The sequence below is a fragment of the Daphnia pulicaria genome, chromosome 1 (assembly GCF_021234035.1).
Source record: "Daphnia pulicaria isolate SC F1-1A chromosome 1, SC_F0-13Bv2, whole genome shotgun sequence".
Taxonomy (NCBI): domain Eukaryota; kingdom Metazoa; phylum Arthropoda; class Branchiopoda; order Diplostraca; family Daphniidae; genus Daphnia; species Daphnia pulicaria.
The window spans coordinates 27,841,768-27,868,718 of NC_060913.1; the positions used below are offsets into that span (position 1 = coordinate 27,841,768).

The 26,951-nt window shown below is 40.3% G+C and overlaps 2 protein-coding genes and 1 long non-coding RNA gene across 7 annotated transcripts; all 3 read right to left on the reverse strand.

Moving 5' to 3' along the window:
• Positions 1-2,455: 2,455 nt before the first annotated feature.
• LOC124328381 lies at positions 2,456-7,884 on the reverse strand. 5 transcript variants are annotated; one of them, XR_006916280.1, is made up of 3 exons: positions 4,806-6,563; positions 4,465-4,523; positions 2,456-4,375 (listed from the first exon to the last, which is right to left on the reverse strand). It is a non-coding gene; the product is annotated as an uncharacterized LOC124328381 (long non-coding RNA). The 5 variants fall into 5 exon arrangements; XR_006916282.1 differs by adding an exon at positions 7,721-7,884 and having other exon boundaries at positions 2,470-4,523; positions 4,806-6,134; XR_006916278.1 differs by adding an exon at positions 7,721-7,884 and having other exon boundaries at positions 2,470-4,523; positions 4,806-6,158.
• A 2,515-nt stretch (positions 7,885-10,399) lies between these two features.
• LOC124325611 lies at positions 10,400-11,498 on the reverse strand. The gene is made up of 2 exons (XM_046784435.1): positions 11,306-11,498; positions 10,400-11,174 (listed from the first exon to the last, which is right to left on the reverse strand). Exon 2 carries the CDS (start codon positions 11,149-11,151, stop codon positions 10,627-10,629), a length of 525 nt encoding a protein of 174 aa, XP_046640391.1. The 5' UTR covers positions 11,152-11,174; positions 11,306-11,498; the 3' UTR covers positions 10,400-10,626.
• A 901-nt stretch (positions 11,499-12,399) lies between these two features.
• Positions 12,400-14,217, reverse strand: LOC124320732. The gene is made up of 4 exons (XM_046783609.1): positions 13,801-14,217; positions 13,527-13,734; positions 13,283-13,468; positions 12,400-12,650 (listed from the first exon to the last, which is right to left on the reverse strand). Exons 1-4 carry the CDS (start codon positions 14,139-14,141, stop codon positions 12,519-12,521), a joined length of 867 nt encoding a protein of 288 aa, XP_046639565.1. The 5' UTR covers positions 14,142-14,217; the 3' UTR covers positions 12,400-12,518.
• Between the last annotated feature and the right edge of the window lie 12,734 nt (positions 14,218-26,951).

The following is a 26,951-nucleotide window of genomic DNA, read 5'->3' on the forward strand; positions in this document are numbered from 1 at the left end:
CTGTACAAAACGCAAACAAGCAATCGAGTACTAGAACTACCCACCTTCACTAGTTCCAATATTGATACCCTAGCAGCCACGGCCCTACAACAACAACACAAACAAATAGAGGAATTACAATCCATAATCCAAACTAAGTAAAATAAATTTTATAGGAGAGTCACCAGAAACTACAGATTACACCATCTTCTACATGGGACCCAATCAACGCGGAAGACCACCACAACGTAACCAGCCCAACACTGCCGTCCGTTGGTCCCACAACACCAACAATTACCCAAACTCCGAGCAACGATACCGCTCCCAAAGCAGAGACCGACAATATCCAAACTCTTCCACTGATACTACCAACCAAAGCCACAGGCACCACAACAAAAATACAATCAACGCCCCAAAAGCCCTGCCAATAAACCAAATACACCAGGCGCATCTTCGCGTTCCAACAGCAGGAATAACGACCCTCAAAATATTGAATGCCATCGCTGTGAAAATTTTGAACACTTCGCTAAAGAATGTTGGACAAAAGACCCAAAACGACTGCGTCGACCCGCGAAATAAATTACAAACACAAATCTTATAGTCTTTTACGTGTCCCAGTAGTATTCCATAACATTATTAAATTTGCATTAATCGATACCGGAGCTTCTGCCAGCTTTATTTCTGATGAGTACCTAGCTACCATCCCCGACGAATCAATCAATCCCGAAATCGTCAACATCAAGGATCGAGTCTTCAGAAGAGCGCAAGTGGTGAAACCATGCGAATCACAAGCATGTATAATTTAAGAGTGAAACTTTCACCTGAGTGTACACTAAATCAAGTCTTCTATGTAATACCTAAACTAGAGGAGGAGTGTATCCTCGGAATAGACTTTTTACACAACAACGAAATCTCTTTGGATGTTTTCAACAAAGAAATGAGAATCGGTACTCATCAGGATGGAAAGACAATCAAGCTTAACCGGATCACTAAAAAATCATTTCCACTTTATCGTATCGTCAATCAACCTCACCTAGATTTTGACATAAAAATATGTCATTAAAGAAAACCACTGGATGTTAAATTTTTAAACCTGTTGATATCATTCACTTCAATGTTTGCCAGTACATTACTGGATCTTGGAAAACCCACAGCTATCAAGCACCATATTGTGACAAATGGAGCTACAATCGTTCTTCCTTCGTATAAAACTCCGTTCGCCCATTAACCACTCCTTAAGAAGAAAATTTTAGAAATGGAAGCCGGTAAAATCCTCGAACGCAGTACCAGCGCGTTACCAACAAATTAACCAGCTATCCACATAAATCATGTATATATGTTTTCACTACGAAATTGTGTTTATGTTTGCGCGTGTATTGCGCATCATCTTTTGACCTGTTTTGCAAGATAAAGAGAGCCGTGGTATTTAAAAACAGCGAAAACCGCACTGTACCACACTCACAATTTAGTTTACAATGTGTGAAGAATCAACAGTGCTAAAAAAGACTTTTGCTCTTACGGCTCAAGGCCGAAAAGGAACAATTGTAGTTCTAGACGTGCAAGCGAAAATCAGACGAATTCCAGCAAGAATAATCTCCGACAACGAAGCACAAGTAGAAATCACAACAGACCCCCGTTATCTACCGGGCATCGAAGAGTCGGTAGGGTTTGTGATTGAACCAATAAAGGAAGAGCCCACTGACAGTGAAGAAGAACGGGGAGAGGAGATGGAAGACGACGAGCCCGTCCTAGAATTGGATGAAGATTCAGAAAAAGAAAACGTCGCGACCGACCAGCATACCAAGCAGCAGACCAACCAACCGACCCTCATCATCGACCTTACAATCAGCGACGACGAGGACGACGAGGACGACAAGGACGACATACGAAGCGACACCACGGAAGTAAACCCAGACGTCCCCAGTGCAGTCCCGTTAGCCGCCTCGCCCATAAATCATCAAACACCACAGCCGCCGACAAAGGAACAACCAGATTCGGCCCCAATGGAGAGGATCCCATTACCGTCCCCTCCGTGTTATTATCCACCCCAACACTTCCAAAACATGTACGCCCCACCAATTATGTTACAAAGTGAAGGGGAGCACAACGCTCAGCGGGAGGTACTGATCCAGCAGTACCTGCGAGACAGCCTTGATTTATATTATAAATATGAATTCCAGGCTCTAAAATTGAAACGGGCTCGGGATGTATTCACAAATCGTAAGTACTGAATAAACCATTCCATTGACATCCTACTATACTGCCGCATTTTAATTCTTATGTTTATTCAAATTATTATGCATTCCATATGCCTATATGCGATTCACATTATTATGCATTCCATATGCCTATATTCTATTCAAATTATTATGCAATGTTTATTATTGCAGTATTATCCCCAATATTATTCACATTTATCCTAAGGTGATGGCATTATATTTTCCACTGTATCCAACTTTATCATACCTAGATACACTTAAATAGTAGAATTAGCAGCATTCGAAAATTTCCTTGCATGTATTGATACTAAAAGAAATAGTTTCCTTCCCCGACCAAACTTCTGCGGAAGGGGGAGGAGTGTAATTACTTGTGTAACATTCGGCCTACTGCTTGTAGTATAGAGCAATCTACTACGCAGTACCCCAAGGTCAATCTACTACGCAGTACCTTGATGCGTTTCTCTATTGCACCATCTCACCTGTTAACTATGCAACTACATCCGGGATTGCGCCACACTCTGCAGTGATGGTGCAATCCCCACAACCTTGGTAACCGTCTATAAAAGCCCGACACTCTGTTCATCCAGCAGAGTCGTACCCGGCATTGTATCCCGACATCTACTTTAATACACAGTACTGCAAGAACACTGCCTCCTCCTCGTTGTTTGTTTATTGAGAACTATTGTGAATCATCACAACAGAATATTTATTTCTTTCTTTTTTAATTTGCCCATAAATTTCCTTTACCAGAAGAATATGCATCTACATTTTTACTACAATTATACTAGGCATAGATATATGGTTGCTAGGGTGCATCTTCTCCTTCATTCCCTTTTTAAAGAAGAAACGGCTTGCAGGTGAAGATCAGTTGTTGTTCGTCTTTAAATCCTGCAACATGCCAGTTACGCCGTCAGGTTGGTTTTGGATGTCTCCAGAGATTTTATTGGAGCAAAAACTCCAAGTGGACAGTGGTATTTCTGTCGCTCTTTCGGCTCTTCAGGGTTATAACTTTTGGGGCAAGTTAGAGGATAGACATCGCGTGCTGTTCCTCGAAGGTTTCGACGCTGTCGACCCGGGGATGTTGTATCCGGCTTGTCGGCACCATTTTAGTGTGGTGCATGTCAACGATTATTATTACCAATAAGCATTTCACAAATTTTTAGACATACTATTATTTTATTGTTAGTTGCATGTTTAAGTAAAATGTTTTTTTTAGTCGATACAAAAGCTATGCCTTTTATCGAAATTTTTATCCATTCGGTTGTTCAAGATTACTATGGTGGATGGAGTCAGGCAAAGATATTTTCTATCCTTATGATCGAACTGCGGAACTGTTTATGGAGTAGCTTCAATATCCGTTTGAAGATTTGATAGAGGTGCGTCGGGTTAAATGGCAGTTGGAGGAATGGCCATTTTCTACAGGGACAACAATTTGAATTTGTGTAGTCAATATATAGCCTTGAACATTTAATGGATTTTTGTTTGTTTCTTTTTTTGTGTGTCACATAATGTAAATTTGAAAATTTTGTAATAATTTTCTACTTAAAGACTATTTAAGACAAAAAATTTTAAAGGATGTGGGTGGTCGAGACTCGAGAGTGTAGCGAGGCAGGAGCCTTGCCTCTCAAGGTGAAAGCCGTCAGCCTTTTATGACAAGGCAGGCGCTTTCAGCCTTGATACTTAGGTTGCTTCGGATGGTGCAATGCCAATTGCGCCATCCGACAAACATCTTTCTCTTCTTGCACCACCACATCCTGGTGATGGTGCAACTGTATACGTGTCTGTACCTATGTTGCAATAACTAACCCTAAGTATAAAAGCCCACGCTCTGCCTCATCCCGGCAGAGTGATCCCGGCAGTGTACTCCCTAACAAGTGGTAAATACAAGTTTCCTTATAACCTACTCAGTGTTTATGTGTTAGTGTTAGTTCAGTATAAGTGTAACTTCAGTGTGAGTGCATATTGTGATCCAATCATCACAAGAGGTTGCGGTTTTCATTAATTATTTTTACGATTCCATCTTTTGGATTACACATCCATCGTCCCAACAGAGACCTTCTTCAGGGTCCATTTTTGTTGTACGACGAGAGCGTGATCTTCTAGACTTTCTTTGAGTTAACGGAATTTCTTGTTCAGTCTTAACGTGGTTCCGTTTTCTCTTACATAGAGCAAAAATGCTATAAAAGGGGACACCAGTAAAACATATCCATAATACGAGTGTTGACAGTAAAAATATTATTAATGCGAGAAATCCGTATTTTATTACTTCTATCCAGCTAGTCATGTCCCAGAAATTTGAACGGGACTTGTTATGTAGTACTCAACCTGATAAGGAGTTAGTATTAGACATAGAAATTCTACCGATGAGTTCGGATAGGACGTTCATTTGTTCTAGATTGTTTGCGTCATACATCGAATGATGTTGCGGCAAATAATCATATGCTTTGATCGGTAATTCTTCAAATTTTTGAATTCATTTTATTTTTGCAACGTGAATGGATGGTTCTTATTTAATCCATTCATCGTTGATCCATGAAAAAGTTATGTCATTTAAAGTAACTTATTTGTTGTTCCAAAAACAATCCTGAAATGGATGGAGAGACCAACCGTCTTTGCCAACTGTGAAGTTCGCGTTAGGTGTCTGGAAGAATGGTTGATATCCACACTTGGTTAGGCGCGCTTCGATTTTTACTGGGATGGTGACGCACTGTTGCAGAATGAGCGTCCTTCCACTTGCTGAGACTCTGCTACACTTTCTGAGGTTTAAAGATCTTCCTGCTAACAAAGTACTGGATCTTAATTCTAGGAATCCGTCTGCTGAAATGGTTGCTTCCTGTGCCAAATTGAATTAGAAGTAGCTGTTTTCTGGGAGGATGTGTTCAAATATGTAATATTGATATGCGCTTGCATTGCAGGATGCTAAGTAAATTGTGTTGTTATTGTTGTCTGTTGTAAGGCATTCATTTTTATCGACGTTTTTTATCATTAATGGGGTAAGTGGGTTTTCCTCGGGGTCTGCTATTAACATCCATTTGTGCGGACCGTGCTTAGTTTTGGTGTGTCGTCCAAAATTGATGCACTGTTTTGCAGCGATTTGGTCACATCATATTCTGAAACATCTTCTATCTGGATCGTCTGGAAACTGACCTCCAGTCGGTGCCTTGTAGGCACAGCCACATCAGCATCACACTGCTATTTAAGCGGAGTCTACCCAAGACTCCGCAGGACTGTATGCCACAACTGTTACTGTATGTAACATTTACATCTGTGTCTTACCCAATACAAGTTGTTCTCCCATACACTGAGTACGTGTCTTTACTTCCTGTAACCAACTGTTACAAAATCAATATTTGCATCTTCAACTGAGGAACTAGGAAAGACCGGGTTAGTAAAGCACCATATTAATACAGAAGGACAAAAGCCCATTCGATTATGCCCCTATCGGATACATCACAACGAGAAGCACGAGCTTGACGGTATCATTCTGGAATTGTTGGCTGATAAATTAATAAGATCCTCCGTGTCACCATGGGCGGCACCAGTAGTATTAGTAAAAAAGAAAAATGGATGAATCCGGCTCTGCATGGATTATAGGAAACTCAACGGTATTATGAAAAAGGATTCTTTTCCGTTACCTCGAATAGATGATGTCCTCGATTTGCTCACGGTCAAAAATATTTTTCGACTCTAGATTTAGCGTCAGGATATTGGCAAATTGAAATGGATGAGAGCTCAGAGGAGAAAACGGCCTTCATCGTAGACAATATGTATGAGTGTGTAATGAGCCAAATTTTTCCAGAGTAGAAAAAACTCTGCGTCTTGTTTTAACTGCTTTTGCTGCTCCGTCGATGTCTGAGGCGGTAACCAAGTGGCTCCCTTTGTGTCCCCGTCAACGTGCATTTTTTCTCCACTTGTTTTTCGTTCAGGCGATTTTTCCTGATGTTGACATGGAAAATTTACCTGATTGTGATTTTCAATGTGTCGATATACTCGACTATTATTACGAGTAAGTAAATTTTTTTATTACGTTACGTTTTGCTGTAGGAAAAAGACAAAAAAGGATTTCGATTGGTCGAAGTGAATGCACTCCGCAACGTCCGCATGAGTGCATTCACTTCGACCAATCGAAATCCTTTTTGTATTTTTCCTACAGCAAAACGTTATCAGGCGAGCTAAATAAAAATCTGCTGTTCACGGCACCCCTTTACACTGCAACGCGCCGCTAAGGGGTCGGCTTGACTCATACAGTACCCACGCCAGGTATTGGTTCACCCCGGTCCAAAATAGGCGTTTTAACCCGCGCGAGATAGGCCTTACGGTGTCTCGCGCGGGATTTTTTAAAAAATGCTTAGGTTGGTCGTACGAGGTTTATTTTTTTTTATCAGAAAGATAAAGAAATATTCTTCATCTTTCTGATTTTTAATTTTTAAAAAGTGTTGAGGTTCTGTATTTAAATTCATCGTTTTGAAATATTGGTTCACCCAAAAAATGTATCGCATGGCCTGTCCCTACCCGCGGCATTGCCTTAGGATATGGAAGACAAAGGATTTCTCCCCGCCATATCCTAAGGCCATGCCGCGGGTAGGGACAGGCCATGCGATACATTTTTTGGGTGAACCAATATTTCAAAACGATGAATTTAAATACAGAACCTCAAGACTTTTTAAAAATTAAAAATCAGAAAGATGAAGAATATTTCTTTATCTTTCTGATAAAAAAAAATAAACCTCGTACGACCAACCTAAGCGTTTTTAAAAAAATCCCGCGCGAGACACCGTAAGGCCTATCTCGCGCGGGTTAAAACGCCTATTTTGGACCGGGGTGAACCAATACCTGGCGTGGGTACTGTACTTTTGGATGTTAATAAGGTCTATAACTTTGTTTTTCGTAAATGCATCAAATAGATTGGGTTATATTTATAAAAAGTCCCGATATTGACCCCCCCCCTCCAGACTCCCCTATTTAATTATTCTTGAATTTTTTTAATTTCTTCTAGAAAGGCCTATGCTGATCAGCAATCCTTCTTTAATTAGTTATTTTCTTTTTTTGGTTGATGATTGCAAACGTTACGTAATTCTCGGGAAATGACGTAACGCGTCATCGGAAAACGAAAATAATAATAAAAATAATCGTTATCTAGCGGTTAAATTTACAACTACAAAAGCTGCAATGTGTGTAATTGTGAATTTGACAGCTAGACTACGGTTAAATTGATTTTATCTGTTTTTCTATTTTTTGATGTTGGAAACAATTAACTTAGTTTGAAGATTCAAGTTTGCTTTCTCGTATATTTTTCGTAGTTGAAATTATACGTGAAAGCAAGTTCTTTACCTCAAATTTTGTTACAATTTCAAACACAAAAAACACAGACCGAGCCTGGAGCCTCTATGTTTTTCTATTTTCAGATGTCGGAAACGGCGCGTATTAAATGTTGGAAACAAATAACTTAGTTTGAAGATTCAAGTTTGCTTTCTCGTATATTTTTTCGTAGTTGAAATTCTACGTGAAAGCAAGTTCTTTACCTCGAATTTAGTTCAAATTTCAAACACAAAAAACACAGACCGAGCCCGGGGCCGACTAGAACTCGACTAACTACAGTCAGAATGAAAAGAGGGGAGAGCCTTAACCTACGGCACCCGATAAGGCGATAAAGCAGTGAAAAACATCGAAAACATCCCCAAGGCTACTCTATACTGATTAAAAAAGCTTTCACAAACAGCACGTTGCCAGATTACCATTATGATAACATCTCTTTTAGTGCGATTGTTTTATCGTTCCCAATCAATTTTTTAGCTTTTATTGTTTATTTAGAATTCATGTATAACTTATAATATAAACTGTTATATTTCCAGTTCCTTTCCCTTAAAGTACCTTTCCCAAAATAGATTTGATTGACGCGTTTTCAACATTTACCGCTGGGCGGCTAGGAGGATGAAACCAGAAAACGTCAGAAAATGGAGTTTTTATTTTTTTTTCTTTAGCAGTAAATATTTCAGCAAATAAGCCACATAACAAAACGGCTTTGGATATTTGTATAGAGGGGCGAGCTCTTCATTTCTTTATAATAGGGCCGTTGCATGAATTTTAGATTCGTTTCAAACATACATGGTTATAATCAGTTTTTTGCGCTGATTCTCATTGTTTTTTTTTTAATATTTTGAAAGTGAACCGAAGAATGTGTATTTCTAATGCAAAGTTCGAATAATTCCAAAATTTAAGCCCTCAGCCCAGAGGCGTGTACCGAACTAAAAAAAAGTCTAACATTTTCCCCTTTTTGCCTTAGGGTCTGTTCTATGAATATGAGGGAGACCATCCAAACAGACTCTAAAGGCAAAAAGGGGGAAATGTTGTTTTCGCGAGCGCTAGCTGGCTTATAGAATAAAGGCCGGCATGGCCGAAAAACGAAAAATTTTTGAGGAATTTTTTTCCAAAATTTCAATCGTTAATATCTCAGCTTCTAAGCCCAGTATTGAAAAAACATGTTGAGTTTGAAGAGATGGGCTATCCCATAATTTTAAAACAATTAGATTATTTTTAGGTGCAGCAGTTGACGAGAATTTAACTGCTGCATAAAAACCGAAAAAGTCAAAATTTTTACTACTCCGCACAGTTTTTCAATATATAATATATCCCAAACTACAATAGCTAAGCGATTGCGATTTTCACCAATCAACTTAGCGATACATTTAAAACAAAACCCATCCATTTGTAAATTTAAATTGTAAAAATTTGTAGAACCCCTAGCTATGATTTCCGCGAAATCAAAAACCCCCAAAACGGTCTGTTTGAGTGGCGGATGGCTTGTTAAAGTCTTACGTGAAGATCGATTTAAAAAAAAAGAACTTTCAAAAATTCTTAACACCTTGTCTAACTCACGCTACCAAACTTTTTAACGTAACACATATTTTAAAGAAATATTTAGGTAAGACCATAAAAAAATTTCTAAATTCAACAAGCAATCTACCACTCAAGCGCACCAAATCCCTGGACTCCCCATTTTTTTCCCATTCCGCTATGGGACCTAAAAATCTGTAACAATTCAAGCATATCCAGTTTTCTACTCCGGATTCACCTGTTTTTGCAGAATTCAAATATTCCCTGCCGTTCGGGAGATATTTAATGTTAAAGTTTGGGTTTTTTTCAAATTTTAACAATTTTGGGGGGTCTTCGGTATCGCTTTTTGGGTAAATATCCCCCCTTCGACAGCCGAAGCTACGCTTTCCTGGCCTTCACTTTAGACCGGGAGACATACTGTAGGCCCTTTCATATAGTCTAGTCGCCAGCAATATGAAGCCCGAGGTGAAGAGAACTCGTATGCTTCGGCTGTCATCCGCCAGGAACGCGAGGGAGAGTGATAAAAAATGGCGACTAGGCTGGGTGGGAAACTGGTCAAAAGTGCCTTTTACTAGATTGGGAATAACTCGGCCAATCTAATCCGGAATGTAAATTCCTTTTGGATTGGCATTAAGGGATAGCCGAGCAATTTTTTGGAAGAATTTTTTTTTTTTAAGGTTAGCATTTACCCAAAAAGCGATACCAAAGACCCCCCAAAATTGTTAAAATTTGAACCCAAACTTTAACATTACATATCTCCTGAACGGCAAGGAACATTTGAATTCTGCAAAAACAGGTGAATCCGGAGTAAAAAAACTGGACATGCCTGAATTATTACAGATTTTTAAGTCCCATAGCGGAATGGGAAAAAAAGGGGGGCACTCATGGATTTGGTGCGCTTGAGTGTGGATTGCTTGTTAAGAAACATTTACTTGGCCTTAAAAAAAGCTCTTGTCTTTGTTGAGGTGTGTAGCCTAGGCTTTAATTAAGCAAATCACGGGGAAAATCCTCAATTTTTCGTAAACACAAAACCTGGGTGATGAACCTCTCGCCCATAGATTAAAATGTATAATCAGTATCAGTGTGAACCAACTTAATTATTAGTTGGCCAATGGTTCTGAATATTTAATTTAGCACTTTTACTTATCGTACTTAGTCATATTATCCATAGTCCGAATAATTGGTGCATTAATCGTTGTGTAACATTTTTAGTCCGTCACATGTTTTGAACCACATTACATTACATCCGCTTTCTTGGGGTGATAGATCACTGCTTTCCCAAGAAGCTATGGTGGTGTGTTAAGTTAGAGATGTAGTGCAAAGTATTGCTTAACATTATTCATACTAATCTCGAGTTTCAAACGAAATTTAAAAAAAATAAACACCGTGTATTTTCCAAAAGGCATATAAATAACATTATAGACATAAATTTTAAAAAAAGGAAACCATTTAAAAGTCATGTCTGGAACGCGGTATATTCGTAAAATCACAATCAACGAAATTAAACTGCATGAAAAAGCAGTTTTAAAAGTCAGCAATAAAGTTTTACGTTGGAAATCTTTTAATTTGTTTTTTTCCATTCTGTTTTATTTCTTCACCACAGCTTCGCCGATGGTGGATTCTTATCTGAACGGTTGAGCGGCTGTAATCGTTTCCTTTGAAATTCTGGTGAATTAGGAGGAGAAGGAAGTGACTGTGGCATGTCAAACGAATAATTGAAATCTTCATCTGCAGTCCACTCGGGATCATTGGATTGCTTCTCTGTGTCAAACCCCGTGGGAAGTTGTTCCTGGTTTTCGTCTAGTTGAGCCCGACTTTCATCGGCGTCGAAATCGGATTTGAATGGTGTTGGCTGTTCCATGTCGTCCAAGTGTCTCAGATCTTGATTATTTGCGTGCAAGGTAAAATTTCTGAACGACGAAGACGGAGTAATTTGCGACGAATTGAGTTCTTCTTCCGTTGGAATAAGGATCATTCTGAGAGGAATGCACATTTCTGGCTCATCATCGAATTGTTCCAGCTCCAACGACAGTTCTTCCTTCTCATCTGTTAATAGCTGACTTTGTGCAGGCGGCGAGTCCTCCAACGAGGAGTCGTCATCATTGGTTGGCCAAGTCATGATCTCAAGAAACGCCTTTTAACCTAATCACAAAAAATAATCATAACAAAAAAATGTCAATAGTTCAAAAGTATTTTTGACGTAGTTATTGATTTTGCACAATATTTGAAGAAAAAAAAACTAGCGCAAATGAAGTAATTAACAAGCAACTCACCGCTAAAGAGTAGAGTGTCCGACTGCAGCGGAAATTTCAATTTCCCCCTTAAATAGCTTCTTTTCACACGCGCACCTTCGACGTATCGACGATTTTTTTTTTTTTTGCAGTTCTCAGAAAATTTCGAAAAAAGTACCTGAAACGGTAGGGAATTGAACCCGGTCCGTATAGTCTCTCCTTCGCATTCAAGGGCAATTGCGGAAAGGTTGTGTCAATTGCGTCATTTTTTGAGAGCCTAATATACTTAAAGAATTATGTAATTTATCTTTATTTTTTAGCTAAAATAGAAGTCGTATCCGACGAGTACTCTATGGTTATTTGGTAATTGCACTTCAGTAAATAAAATTGGTTAGGCTCCCAAGTTTTAGCCAGAATCAATAGTTAAAACGGTTTTTTTTTAAGAATCATTCTTCTAAGAAATTAATAAGCACTAGCATATATTTTGTTTTTCTTATAATTACATATTTAGCAATCGGAATTTTTATTCATGCCACAAATCCAAAAATTAGAAAGTTCGACTAGTTGTGCAGGGACAGATTCGCTAGAATCGTTTGCGTTTCTCAGCGAGGCGAACATAAGGCGGCGCGATTCAACGTGGGTCAATGTGTTTTTCTAGCTCCGTTTACCATATCTATACAGAACTTTTTCTTAGTATACCCCCAAGTAAATGCGGCGATTTGAAATTCTAATTCGAAACTGGCGGGGGGGATAAACATTAGTTGAATGTCCAAAGCCCAAAGTGTTGTCATTTACAAGTGTCATCTAGGAGTGGAAGGTGGAGCTAAATAGCTTCCGACCAAAGTGCCAGGGCGATAAGACTCTCCCTCGATAGCCAAAGTTGGCCAAAATTGTCCAGAGTCGAAGACAGACTTGTAGCTTACAGACCGATTGGAATGGGTTGAAGTGAAAAACACCGATTAAGGCGTGCACTAAAAGACGATTCGAACCAACCGAATGGGGAGGATGCTGCTCCTATAGCCAACACGATCAAGGACGGTCCCCCAGCATCTTCTAAACTACAAAGATAAAAAACAGAAACTCAAAACCTCATTTGCATAATTGAAAGGACCGGGACGAGGTGGTACAAACTGCAATCTAAGAAAATGTCGGCATTGTATTGGTGAATGAAGAGACAAGCTTTCGAAATTGTGAACATGACGCCGGGAGGAGAGAAAAAGAAAAAAAAAAACAACAAGGCGAACGTGTGCTTGTGTTAGACTTCGGGAGGGAACGAGAAAGGATTTACGCCGGTTTTATCGCAGTAAACTTTCTTGACTACATCGAGATCCTCTGATTGGACTAGAGTTCTGAGCTCCATCTCTTCTTCGGTCCACTCTGTGCGTCGCTGCAGCCCAAAAAGAAGGAAAAAAAAATAAAATAAAAACAATTATTATAGAACGAGAAAAGTAAATCAACAACAACCAAAGTAACGGAAGGAAACAGTGATTAACACTTTCGGAAATAAAAGGGGTGGGTGGAGATATGGTTACATGAACGGGTGCAAATGTATATCCGGAAAAAGCACAGCGAGAGAGAATGGGATGTTTTGAATAGGATGATCGATCGATCGAGATCTTCTAGTTCACACAGATGCAAATTGGGCGGCTGTAAATTTCACACTGGTTTAATATAACAGCTGTCGAGACAGGGAGGGGTTCAAACATTCAGGGTATTGCTGCTGTGGTGGGGGCCCCGGGGACGGTGCGAGACAGCTGCGGGAGCAAGCCCCTATTATTATTTACGTTTCCTGCAGTAGACAACAAAATAAAAAAAAAAAGCGCGTCCGCTTCCAAAATTCCCTCCCCTAAAGCCGACTATGCTAATTTATAACCTCGTCTCGACAGCAATGAAACATCCATTCATCTTGGGAAACGAGCAGCAGCAGCAACAACAACTTGGGGCGACAAATTTCATTCAGTCGTCGCGATAATGAAACTGTTATGAATGCTAATAATTTAAAGATCAAAATCAATTTACCCTGTCTCTGAGTAGTTGGTTCTTTTCATCCCGCTGGATTGGCTGGACGACTATGGCCAGTTTCGCCGTCTTACGCACCAGTTCTTGAGATTCACACGCCGAGGCCCTGATGACCCGGACTAGTTCGTCGGACATTTCCATCAGTTTCAAAGCACTTTGCGGGTTCAGTTGCGGAGGAATGTTGCCCTGAAGAAAATGGAGATTAAGTTTCATTAGTGAAAAAAATATAAATGTGTGATGTCACCTCTGAGAGTGACGACAGGTACAAGTAAATGGCTTTGTAGTCCACATCACAACAGGAGCTTGGTTCGGGGTGCTCCTCAAACAGGGCAATCCACTTGAGCATCACAGAGGGGTTGAACCCAAATCGTTGGACTTCAACAGATTCCCTTACAGCAGAGATCCATTCCTCAATGGGAGAAGGTGTAAGGTCGCTGCGCTTTATCTCAACACTGCACCAGAAAGCACAAAAGATTAGAACGGTGTCACTTACAGGTTGATACAAATAGAGAATATACCTTTCATCGGGATCCTCTTTTACAGGTTCAGCCCATGTGCTCATATTCATGAAAATTTTCTGCAGGCCAACTTCTGAAATCGCATTGATAGGGAACATTTTCCGTACTTCCTCATACTCTCCATGAAATCCATTCTTTCTCACGTAATCAATGATTTTGCTCAAATTCTCTTCAGTCCAAACGTTGGTAATGTTTTCGCATTTCGTTTTCCTTAATGTGGCTGGTGTCGTGATTGGAGCTCTTTCAATTACAGCTTTCCTTACGCGTTTCGCCTTTTTGACAGGACTCCTCGGTTTAGTTGGGCTCTTCTTAGGCGACGAGCTATCCCGGGAATCTTCCATTTTAATTAAAACAGATTTGTCGATTTGACGAATTTGAAGAAGAAAAAAGTTCCTGTGTTCAAAGATTAGCAGACGAATTCCGTTGAAAGCAACAAGTTAAAATTACGGTACACAGATGGCGCTGATGGGAATAAAAATTCAAAAATCACGTAGGAAAAAACGACAAAATGGCACAAAATGCCTAGCAATCGTCTCAGTCCCGCTTGCAAGCGTGTAATAATAATAATACGGGGCCTCTAACTCAGTTTTTTCCCGTCAAAGAGGATAACAGGCGAGAGAAGGGAGTCTAGTAAAAAAAAATGGGAGGGCATGATGTGTCGGTGGGGGTGAAAAGTCCATATACTAAAAAACAGGAGTAAAACGCATCAAATAGGATTACACGGGCCAACCCCGCGTCAACATTGATATAAGCACGCGAAACCCTATCCGGCACGCCAGCCCCGCTTCTCCTTTGCACGGTATACACACGTCTATAAATGTACATATACATATTCGTCATGGCGACACAGGCACACTCGGGGTCCTCCCCTTTTTTGTTTTTGTTTTCAAATCCAAAGAAAAACCCTTTACCTTGATCTTCTTTTTCCTACACGTTAGCTGGCGCTCTTTGACTTTTTAGTTTTTTAAAAATGTCTATAGAAAAAACAACTTTTTGTTTCTCCGTCTCAAAGTTGCTCACAGGTTCTGCTGGAAAATGTTGTGTATGGCTTATAATATAGATGCGACTTTGTGCAGCAGACGGCGGACATCACATTTCAAACTCGCTTTATACGTAAGATCGCGCAACACGACAGAAAACATTGAACGCTGTCTGCGCTGATGTCGTCGTTGCGTTTGTGTCAACTTTCGCGGCGGTTATATTATTTTTTAAAATTTTATTTGAATATTATATAATATTTGCCGTCGTTAAAAATGTGTGTACAAGTGCGAGCGCGCGTGGATGTATAGAAGAAAAAGTTGAACGCGCGTTCAACCGAGCGGAAAATCGACCGCAAAATCTGAACGCGCGGGTCTCGCCACTTTTGGGGCTGTTGTTGCTGTTGTTGCTGTTGTTGTCTGATGATTATGACTGTGTTTAAAGACCATCAAGGAGAGAAGAGACAGCAGGAGGTAGACCATTAGAGGTGGCGTCCATCATTTCGGTCGTCCACAATAAAAAAGAAACAACCGACAACCTTCATTATCGTTGGCTTTTTTTTTCAAATGGCCGGCCCTCCGCTCTGTCTAAATACATTCATGAACATTGAACATCACAACTCTTGTTGTTATGTCCTCCTTTTCCCCCCCTCCTATACAGACAAAAACATCAGAAAAGTGAACGTTGTATGCTTCTAAATATATAACAAACGACAATCGGTCGAGCTGTTCTGCTGGACTGTGTGGGCGATGTTCATCACGCTCGGCTGGCAAACCGGGCGAGAGTTATTGGCCAGAAATTATAAGGGCGGAAAGAGAGAGAGATAGTTTCCCAACCTGTGGCTCCTGATTGTTGACACGATCCCCCACGATCGTTAGAACCAAAGAGGGAAATAGAGACACAAAAGCAAAAATTGAAAGAATGAAATTTATTGATCCTGTCAGAGTCCACCATCAACTGGGAGACAACATTTCCAACCCCTTTTTGTTGAAAAGTTTCATGATTTTTTTAGCCTAACACATTTTCCGTGTAATTAGGGGGGTGAAGCTCAGCAGAGAAGAGGATTTTCTATAGTATAGGATATAGCCAAAGCGACGCAAAAGGTATACTATAATCATGTCCCATATCTTGTCCTTTATTTTTATGATTCTATTTTCCCCCTTTCTCTTTTCTGTTTTGCTATTTATCCCATTTTTTAAGTATATGTATATACTATACTAGTCAAATCCTGTTCTGGTTCTCAAGAGGTTTGTTAAAGGCTTCTTCTTACACGTCTACATATACAGCTGAGATGGACGCGATGGTATATCATGATTATTTCTATTTCACATTGACACGGAAAATCTAGCGACTTATGGCATAAGGGGGAATAACTATTCCTTTTTCTTCTTCTATATGTAGGCCCTTTTTTATATTCTGTTCAAAATGTTTCCAAAGAGAGTCAGGTGACTTGTGTATAACCCTTTTCACATAGTATGTACAACTATCCAGATTAATTTACGACGTAGGATGTACTTTGTATACGTGCCATCGAGCAGAAAGGATTCTACATTATTTATTCTTTTTTTTTTTATCTACGTGTAAATGCTTTAGTCTCTATAGTGTAGAGGCGTATAAAAACACGACTGCGTTGATGATAGGACACACGCTAAAAGCCTCGTCGCAAAGAAGAGTAGAAAAGCTGTTAAATTTCGATATGTCGAGCTGATGCTGATGCTGGGGGTTTTTCATCCGCTGGGGGATATCGATCCCTTGGCGATGGGCTTGAAACAAAAAATACAACATTTGTCGCAACAAGGGAACAATTAAAGGAGACCTCATTAACGCAGCAGCCTATAAATATATATGTGAGTGTTGTGTAGGCCCATCAATTTGTCAGCAAATAAGTAACTCGGAAAGGATTTGGTTCATTCTTAGAAACAATTGGCCTATTTTTCTTTTTAAAATAATTTCCTAAATGTGTACGATGTTTTTTACAATAATTGATTCATATGAAAAGAAAGTTTTTAAACTATTATATTTGATGGAATCGAATAGGGGCGTACACATATAGGCCGGCCTCTGTGCTGTGGCACAAGAAATTATTGTGATGAATGAGCGCCGTGTTCCATTTGAAAATAAAATATCCCTCCCCACCGAAAAACATTTGAATTGTTTCTCTTATTTTCCATTTAGACATTGGATGCGCAGTTGTATAATAGTTGTCTCGCTCTTAATATTTTTTCCTCTTTCAATATTCTTTGAATCTATCAATTTCCTTTTGGTGGAGCTATTAAAAGTTACACGGGCGATATAATCGATCGATTCCTATCCATGTAGCATTGTAGCATTTCGTGGAATGAGTCAAAAAAGAATCAAAGAAGAGAAAGAAAACGAGTCGTCGTCGGCCGAATTTTGAAATGTTTGTCCTCTCTCTCGTCGTCGTCGTCGTCTCTTTCTCCGCTGCTGTGCACACATCAGTGGGTGACTGGCGCCAGAGTTCTGTCCAGCCAATGGAAACGATCCGAAATTGATTGGCTTTTCGAGCGCGCGCGCACGGCCAAAAAAACCTTCAAATTTAAAAAAACAAAAACAAAAAAATATAAAAAACGTCCCCGCGCTCTCGCTCGTCCAGCAGCACAAATTTTAAAAAAAGAAGAATATAATAAAAGAAAAGAAAAAAAGAAATATATATCAAGAAAAATGGTAGAATAACTCGTATGTCGGACATAATCGACAAGCTCCGAATGCCTGAATCGAGTGGTTATGCTTGTCTTTTCTGATTCTCGTCTCTCTTTCTCTCTTATTTCCTTGTGTTTTCTGCCATGATGAGTGTCGTGCTGTCCTTATATTCTTTTCTTTTGTTTTTGTTGTTCGTCCCCTCTCTTTATCCATCTCGTCATTCTTCTTCTTTTCAATTCTATTTTTTTTTTGGTTTGGGTTGTTGGTTGTTTGTTTGTTGTTTGATTCCCTTTTCCACATAACTGCAGCAGCAGCGCGGATAGGGCCAATGTTTTCCTATATCCGTACAGATACGCGTCAGCACAAAAGAGCTAGCGGATCCCAACAATCTATACACACACAAGTCTATTGTCTCTCCTACAACGTATTGATGGCTTGCTGTTGTGTATAGCATATTATATATTATAATATATTTATTTCCTTTTCGTGTTTTCTTTGGGCTTTTCATTATTATCTATTGCTGCCCACTCTATTCACTTGTCCTATCAATTATTATTTGGACATGTATATACCTGTTTTTATATGTGGATGGGGGAGGGTAGGAAGGCTGGAATTTGCTGTAAACTTTTTCGACTAATGGCAATCAGCAGTTTGACGTCAGCAAACTGCAAATGGGTCCCTTTTTCATTGAAAGATTATTAGAGGGTATATAATAATAAGGGATTAAACGGTGCGTATATATAGCAGAAAGGATTAGGCTATTATTACCTCAAACACGTCAGAGACTATATACAAATCTGTGTAAGAAAAATCCTCCTGTAGAGTTGAAAACGTTCCACCAGGAGTTTTGATCATATAATATCCCGTTTTGGAAATCGGGGCGTGGGCGTTATTATATAACACGAGTCTCCCATAGTTTCCTCCAATGGGGCTTAAACACCATGCAAATGCGCATCTATATAATAGCCATGCAGTATACTATAGTCTATGCTATAGAGATACATTATACATGTGCAATGGGAGAGCTATATAATATACAGCGCTCGGCTTATAGAAATTCAAACCGCCGCAGACAGCCACGCATAAAGTGGCTGCTGGCATCAAGAGAAGGAGCAGCGCAGAGAGAGATGTATAATATATATTTGACAGCAGAAGACTGTGTGACATGTATGGAACATCTACACAAAGGCGAATCATGCAGAGCGTGAAGAATAAATACAGCAGCAGCATGCAGCAGGAGAGAGAGTGCATATATAGATCCTAATGGGATCTGCAGCACACAGCAGAGAATCACATCTATAAGCCTCTCTTATTCTCTCTGCATCAGCCCTCCGAGGGAAAATATATATATCGAAAAGTCAAAGCGTGTTATATAAAAGGAGTGATGCTCTTATATTATATACACGCGGATAAAAGAGCCTGGCTGTGTGTAGAGTAATGGTGGAAATCACTTGTCGTCTATATAGACTCGTTCTCTCTCTTTCTGTATTATAAGTGATTCGTTGTGTGTGGGAAATGGCCGTCTCTCCGCAACGCCCAAATATCAATAGAGGCACAAATATAAATGTATAGTGTAGATAGATCGATAATCGCTTAACACATTATAGAAATGTGTACAAGAGATGACTGTGTGTAAGAGTGGAGGGGAAACTGCATTGTAAACACGGGTTATTATAAGATGTGAAGGACAATGGCGGGAAATTTGACAACTGCTGGCCATTTCAAAAAAGAAATGAAGTTTCATTTTAGACAAATAAAAGAAGAAAACGCTGTTGATTGGAGGGCATTATTTATCAAACAAGGAGAGAATAAAAGGTCGATAATAGGCCTAACTTTTAAAAGAGATGAATGGGTCATGTGGGAAGTCCTACAGATGCTTTTTATTTTTTAAATAAAATTCTATATATTAAATTGTAGAATCATTTGTGCATTTGTCAATGTGTTGAGAGTGATGGGGAGGACGACACGGCGATGGAAAAATCAAGTCGTGTGTGCTCTACAAGGGGGGTAATTAACAGGACACGTGATGTGTACAAGAGGGGGGGGGGGGAGAACGGATCTATAGAAAAGAGTTGGCCTTTTTCCCCATCAATAATAATGATGGCCAGAATATATATATTAAGTGCTACTCGGACGAGAGGGGGGAGAGCAGAGAGTACTGTATATAGACCTATAAGGTTAATGGTCATTCAATGTGTGCGGTTGGCTATAAAACCCCCTTGCAGCGTTGCAGCCAACGACAATGAAGTGATTAGGCCGACACTTGCAACCGTTCGCATCCAACTTTTTTGTTGAAATATTTTCTAGATCAAAATGGCTGCTCAAAATGTTTATTTATTTTGGTGGAAAAAAAAAAGATTAAATGGCCACGCGGGGATTTGTAAATACAGAAAAAAAAGAGCTATAAGCTAAAAAGCACATAATATAAAAGAAGAAGAAGAAGATGAGGGGTATAGAACGAAAAAAGAAAAAATAAGGAAACGACGTGCTGGATGTATATATATAAATCACACGGTCCGCGAGCTGGCGCGCAATGTCCGGTTGGCTGCGGATGATGCGCTGGACTTTTATATTATATACAGCCATTTTTCTCGTAGGCTCGCTATAAATATAGTCTCTTTTATTATATGTGAAGAGATTGAAGCGCTCTCCTCTAGATCAACTTCCTTTATCTAGTGTGGCTACTGGTTCTCTCCTTTTTTTATATTTTTTTCATTTTCTAGACCCTTTTTTCAAGTGGGTTTTTATATGTGCAAATAATAATAAAAAGCGCGCTAGACACAAACTGAAATGTGCGTTGGTCACCCCCCTTGGTGTCCGGGGTTGCTGGACTATCTGCTGAGAGTTATGGGTCAAACTGTTTGGCATTAAAGGCATATAGACACATCACAATGCGCGTGTAACGAAGTGAACACTTGTCCTATCCCATGTTTCCTTGTAGGCTATATTCCCCCAAGCAATTTGACCATTTTTAACTATTATAAATTTGTAATCGAAATGGATATAAAAGGCCGATGTGAGTGATGATTTGGGCGCGTGGCTACTCGGTTCGGCTTTATTCACGGCCTTTTCGTTTCGCTCCTATGCAATCACTCACAGCCTCTCTCTAATAAATCGTGTATAGGCTCTTCCTGGCTGGAAGTTACGTCATCTTGTGGAATTATATAGACCGAAAGCGCAGCGCTGTTGTGGTTTCCGTGCCTTACGTCATTCGCGGCTAGACGAAGAAAAATCTATAAATATAAAGTCGTGTATATAGAGTTAGTATTACCACTCGTTCTATCTTCTTCTATATGTGTATACGTTGTATACATGTGAATGTTCACTTTGCTGGGCCCTTTTTTCTCTCCCTCCTTTCCCCCCTACTGGCGCGTCCTGATGGCCGGAACCGACCAAATAATGGCAGCGATTTCCGATTGACACCCAACGGCCTCTAACTCGATAATGGGCAAAGTGAGAGAGAGAGGGGGGAGAGAATAAAAGTAGGGGGGAATGAATGAATGAAGAGTGGGGGAGGAGGATGAATTGAATAATATCAAAGTTGCGTCTATAGCTCACTGTGAGTGCTGCTGTCGCCATGGACGGAAGGAAGGAAGGAAGAAGAGGAGAACCAACGATCTGACCGCGGAACGAGATGATGGCGCAGCCGAGGGGTGCTGGATGAAAAAGAGGAAATGGTCATTTTCCTCTTCAATTCATCGAGGGGTGGAGTTGGCCAATTTTCTTTTATCGGTCACTCCCTTTTTTTGGTGGGGGGTAAATAATAATAAATAAAAAAAAGACCCTCATTGATTTATTTATAAGAGATGATTATTTTTATTTAATCTTCAGTTGGCAATAGATGGCGCGCAAGTGCCAATGGCGGACAATATCGAAATTCCGTTCAAGTTTTTTTAAAAACTAACCCAAAAAATGTGGCGGGTTTTTAAATTTTATTTTTTGGGGTTTATTTTATTTTTGCTGCGGATCGATGGATGATTTGTGTGTCGCTATTCCGGATGATGCCAACCCGATAACACCGCGCGCCCTGTTTAAATACATATCAGAAAATAAAAATAAAAAGAAGCGCCTCTCTCTCAAATAAAGCGGAAGAGAAAAGAAAAGAAAAGAAAAGAAGAGAGCGGATGACGAATGTTGCGTCTGCCTCCAAAAGAGAGAAGAGTAATGAAGTTGACACGAGTCTTCTCTCTCTCCTTATAGATTCTAAATATCGTTCGGGCTAGCCCCCCTCTCTCTCTCTCTCTGCGAGACCGTCTTATCTGTCTCTTTCTCTCCTCTTTTGGCCTTTTTGGCTATGCATGTCTGTCCGTCTCTCTCTCTCTCAAATGGACAAGTCGTGTTCGACTAGTTGGGCCATCAGCGTCGCCCGTTTCTCCTCCTCCTCTTGCTGCCCTTTGCCAGCCGCAGTATAATAATAAAGCTCGTTTTTATTAGATATTCTTCTTTTCTTTTCTTTTTTCCACTCTCTCTCTCTTGTTTGTGTAAAAAATAATATACATCACAGACTATAGCTGCTCTCTCACGAGGCAAACAACAACACACAAGCCTACAACAACAGCTTGGGATATATAGTGTATATAATATACGTGATGCTGGGCTGCTGGCGGCCAGCAGCAGCAGCAGCGGGCGATGTATATGTGTGTATTCTAATATAATGCACGACACCCCAGCACAGACGAAACTCTTTAGACATGTTTGTGCTGTGTAAAGAGTATAGGCCATTATCCCTCTCTCTTTTTCTATTAAACATGTATATAGCGGGACTAGACGAGACTAACGAGCGGGAATAGATTATATTTTTATCGTGACAACTCATTCTATAATACACAATATATATATAGCGTCTAAATACTTATTTGCATTGATTTCGTTTGGCATTGACAAGACTCTTTGATTTTCCACTGAATTTATCCATATCGATTTTTTTGAATTTAATTTGATTCCTTTTTTGGTTTGTTCTAATAAGAATTAGCCAATTCTATAATAACCAAATGTGCTGGAAAAATAAAATAAATAACAACCACAGAATATATAATCTTGTGGTATAGTTTCCTTTTAATAATATTCATATTACATCACGCAGCGGCTATAATAGCATCATGATCGCTATTATAAGTATATGCAAAATGAGCGATGGAGCGGGATGGTGGTTGACGATCCATCAGCCCGTGTATATTAGACGTACATTACACTACATCAGAGAGGCTATAGGCTACACAGCCTAGAGTGGTGTGGTGTGCTGTGTGCTGTGTAGTATACGCCGTGCTGCTATTACTCGTCTTGATGATGATGATGTATGACGGTCATAAAGGTATAACCCCCGTGTGTACACGTGTCACGTTGAGCGACAGCATCCGTATTTACAGCAGCGCGCAGCAAAAGCCTTTTTTCTGTTCTCTATATATACTGGCGTGTGCTGCTGCTAGCTGCGCCGGCCCGTTCATATATTATATAAAAGAGAGGGAGAGAGAAAATGTACTGTACATTGTAGACAAGAAAGAGCCCAGCATGGAGCCCGACACGAATTTTACATTAGTCGAGCCTATATAGCACATTTATATGGGGCCGGCTGTTGTGTGTATATAGAGTGCTGCTGCTGCTGCTGGCCAGCCAAAAACAGAAATGAACCGACTTGTACAGCACAGCATACATAGTGTAAAAGGTTCAGTGGTTAAATAATAATTGAGCTCGTCGTCGTGATGTGTGCTGGACAATATCCACACATGCATGTGTTTTCCCAACTGGACACAGAGCGCACTCACCTGAACGTTGTTTGTGTATACTGTAGTACTACGCCGGCCACTTGAGATCTATAAAACAACAAGAATTCAACGATCCATGTCCGTCTCACTCTCTCGCGTGTAGGTTGACGGTAAATAAAAGAAAAGGAGAGCTATCGCTTTTCGCGAAAATAAAATAATATTCTCAACAAAAAACCTTTCGACTTTTTGAAAAAAAGAAAACAACATATCATCTGTGTTTGAGTGTATGTGTGCTGGACGTGTGTCGGCCGGCGGCGGCTCATTTGTTTGATTTTTTATCCCTCCAACTCTGGATGGATGTGGATGGATGGACGAGGAGAGTTTGGTCCAATATTGATTTTGCTGGCCATTAACCAGTGTCAACACAACAAAAACTCCCATACAGCCATGAAGCATCTGTCCGGTTGGTATATAGCTATATTTTTGTCTTATATAGACTTCTTATACTCGTTCTTATATACATATATTTGCTGGACAAGTCAAAATAAGGCCAAAACACACATCACATCAGCAGAGAGAGGAGAATAGATGTCCAAGTGATTTACACAAGGCCAGCAGAGAAGAGTCTCTCATATACATACACAACGTGATTTGTTTGCAGACTCTTATTTTCTAGATCCATCGTGACTGTACAAAGTTTCTTGGGAAAATTACATCGGTCAATTTTTATTTTCTAAATAGCGTGGGAAATGGCGAGCCTATTGAAACAAATTCAGGTCGATGCTGGATTCCCAGTAAATGAAAAATAAAAAACGGACCGGACGTGACTTCTGAACGACTTTTGATTTTTAAACGATTGTGTCTCCTGGATGGAATATATTATATAATAAAATTTTCCCCCGGCAGCTCTTATATTCTTGTATCAACACATGGAAAAAAGGGGGTCTGCGTTAAATGGAGGCTATTACGCCTCATCATCCTCCAATAGAAATATATTTGTATTATTGTCCGTCCAACTAGCATCAGCGTCTATATATATTCTATTATTATTATTATTTCTAATCTGAACTGAGAGAGTTGCGCGTTTCCCGATATATTCTTGTCGACAAGGGCATATTAGCGCCGTGATTTCCCATTCTCCTTTTACACTATTCGTGATCGGCCGATTTCTCTGTAATTCAATCAAAAAAAAAAGAAATGGCCGGCCCTCCTCTCTCACCGTGAATAGCCAAAAAAAAAGAAGCTAAGAATAAGAAAACAGGAATATTATATAGTCTGGGTGGTCTTTTTCTATGTAGTATGTATTATATTCTTATTTGAACGAATCACGACGGCGTGTTTTCGTGGTTGCCAAGTTTAGTCTACCGGTTGTACCGGTCTCGTCCCCGCTGATGTGCTCTGCTCCTGTTATCTCTAACTATATACAACGTGCTGGGTTATTATTATGAGTTGCAGTTGGCTCGGCGGTTGGTCACTTTGTATACCAGATATTTAAATGCGGTAGAGTTTATATATATTTTTTCCACGACTCGGTGATTTATTATTCACGTCCATATCCGACCGCCATTTTATTTTTTTCATAGACCCGTGAGTGACGCAGCGTGATCCCGATATATACTCACGTCAATATATACATATATAAATATATACATGGAAAAAGAAGGGAGAAATTGTGCTCGAGAAATTCTGAGAAAAAAGTTCTCCGGGTACGTTTGCTTCATCATCATCGCACGCCATCATGCACAGCTATGTATATAACATTTGCTGCGTGTTGTGTAGAGAGAAATCGCTCCTCGGTAGCTTCTCATTTTCTATTATTTATGTAAGCGCAGAGTCATCATCGGAAGTCGCCACTTGTCGATCGTTTTATTATCGTATTCACCACCCCCAGCAGTAGGAGCAGCAGCATACTAATACACAGCTGTGCGAAATTGAATGTCTAAAAATACATAAATAGGACGTCCAGCTATGATGACGGGCCGCCCGTCGATCGTCGGACAAATTTTTATTTTTTTTGCAAGTTGGCCAAAATGAACAAACTGATTTTATTTTTAATTTTTTTAAAAAAAAGTTTATTTAGATTTTTTCGGGGAGTATATATAAATATGGCCGGCAGCTGGAGCTGTTTGATAAGAAAAACTCAAAGAAGGCGGGCCAGGAGAGAAGTGTTCCATCATCCTTGTGGTGCTGTGTGAGAGGTTATGATGGGCCGCCCGCCGCCACGGCGTGGTATATAATTGGCACTGTCTCATTTGGATTTTCTTTCTTTCAGATGGGCAAAAGATGAGCATTTTCTATATCCCCCTCCAGCTCTCATCTTTGGCCGCCGGTTGCTGCTGGAGAGTTTGTGTGAACGTGTGCCGACATCACAGCACAGCCCAGCTCATCGCTCATCAAAGGGCTGGCCATCAGCACAGCAGAGCACACGAAGGATGTATCGATACACGAGTGAGCTGGCCCTTTTTGTAACAAGAGGGAGAAATGTATAGACGACGGGCACGATCTGTCCGACACGGCCCGTCTATCTGTTTCTGTCCGCTTGCTACACACAACAACTGCGCAGCACAGACAATACCGTTGGGGTTCACCAGCAGCCACAGCCAAACAGCCAAAAGGATCTTCTTCTTTGGCAACAACAACAACAACAACAGACTGGAGAAAAAAGAAGTTGGACAAGAACTGGGCGGGCCCACCACTTTTCCCATGCAGATGGATCGTCGTTTCTTTTAATATCCCGCGCTCGAACATTGTGTCCGTTTTCTTCTTTCTTTAACATGGAAGAAATCTCTCAACAAAATGTGTCTGTGGCCGTCTAAACAATTGGGGTCGATCCGCTTTGACTGGGCAGCAGCACAAATGATCGAGCGATATCGTTTGCTGGTTCTGAACGATCGTGTCTATCCAGTTGAATAGAATAGATATAATATAAAGGTCGTGTGTCTATACATGTTACACAAGTCCCGCGGCCTCTTTTTCCAGCATAGAGATCCTTGTTACATAGCCCAGCACAAAGTTTTGACAAAATCCCCAATGCATCGTCAGCCTTCAGCACTTGTAAATCAATTGGAAACTCTTCTCCTCGTCGACCTATTGTATATGCAAAATAGGCCTTTCGTATATTATAATCAGCTTAGGCTATAGCCTACACATCGGTGTGTGTGTGGTATTATGTGTCGAGGTGTTGATGATCATTGCCCCTTTACACACACACAGGCCTATATCTAGAAATAAAGAGGGGGACGCACAAAATGGCGTGGGAAAGGCACACAAGGATAGGGATCAACATATATAGAAAAGCCACCACCACTCGTTTTTCTATACTATATTGATTGGCTTCTGCTGCTGGGGGGTTGGCTGCTGCGGGGCTATAGTTGCGCAATGGACTCCATCACCTATATATATATCTAACCGTTTTTCGTCTTTTATATTCTGTGCTGGGCCAGGAGATAATCGGATTGTGCTGGGCTGTTGGCAAACGCGTCGTCCAGCAGCAGCAACTGTAAATGTGTCATCATCCGTGTTTGTGTTGTCGTCGTCGTCCCTTTTTGGCGCTCTAGCCCGTCTTCACATTATACACAAACGTGAAAAGTCGTCGTAGTCGTTGGAACCGGGCAGCAGCCAAACACACCCACACGGACTGCTGCACAGCGGCGATAAGAGTTTCTGTGCTCTGCTGTGGTGCTCAGCAGCGACACGACAAACACACACAAACGACGAGGGAGTATAGCAGAGGAGAGAGACGGCCAATATCAACAAAGTCGCGGGCAACAAAGTCCGTGTGCTATGCTGGGCTCGTCTCCCCCCTTTTTT

Coding starts and splice junctions, on each gene's coding strand:
- LOC124325611 (XM_046784435.1), bottom strand. CDS start 11,151: ATGACTTGGCCAACCAATGATGACGACTCCTCGTTGGAGGACTCGCCG.
- LOC124320732 (XM_046783609.1), bottom strand. CDS start 14,141: ATGGAAGATTCCCGGGATAGCTCGTCGCCTAAGAAGAGCCCAACTAAA. Junction 13,735..13,800: donor AAAGAGGATCCCGATGAAAG/GTATATTCTCTA, acceptor TTTCTGGTGCAG/TGTTGAGATAAAGCGCAGCG. Junction 13,469..13,526: donor ACCTGTCGTCACTCTCAGAG/GTGACATCACAC, acceptor CATTTTCTTCAG/GGCAACATTCCTCCGCAACT.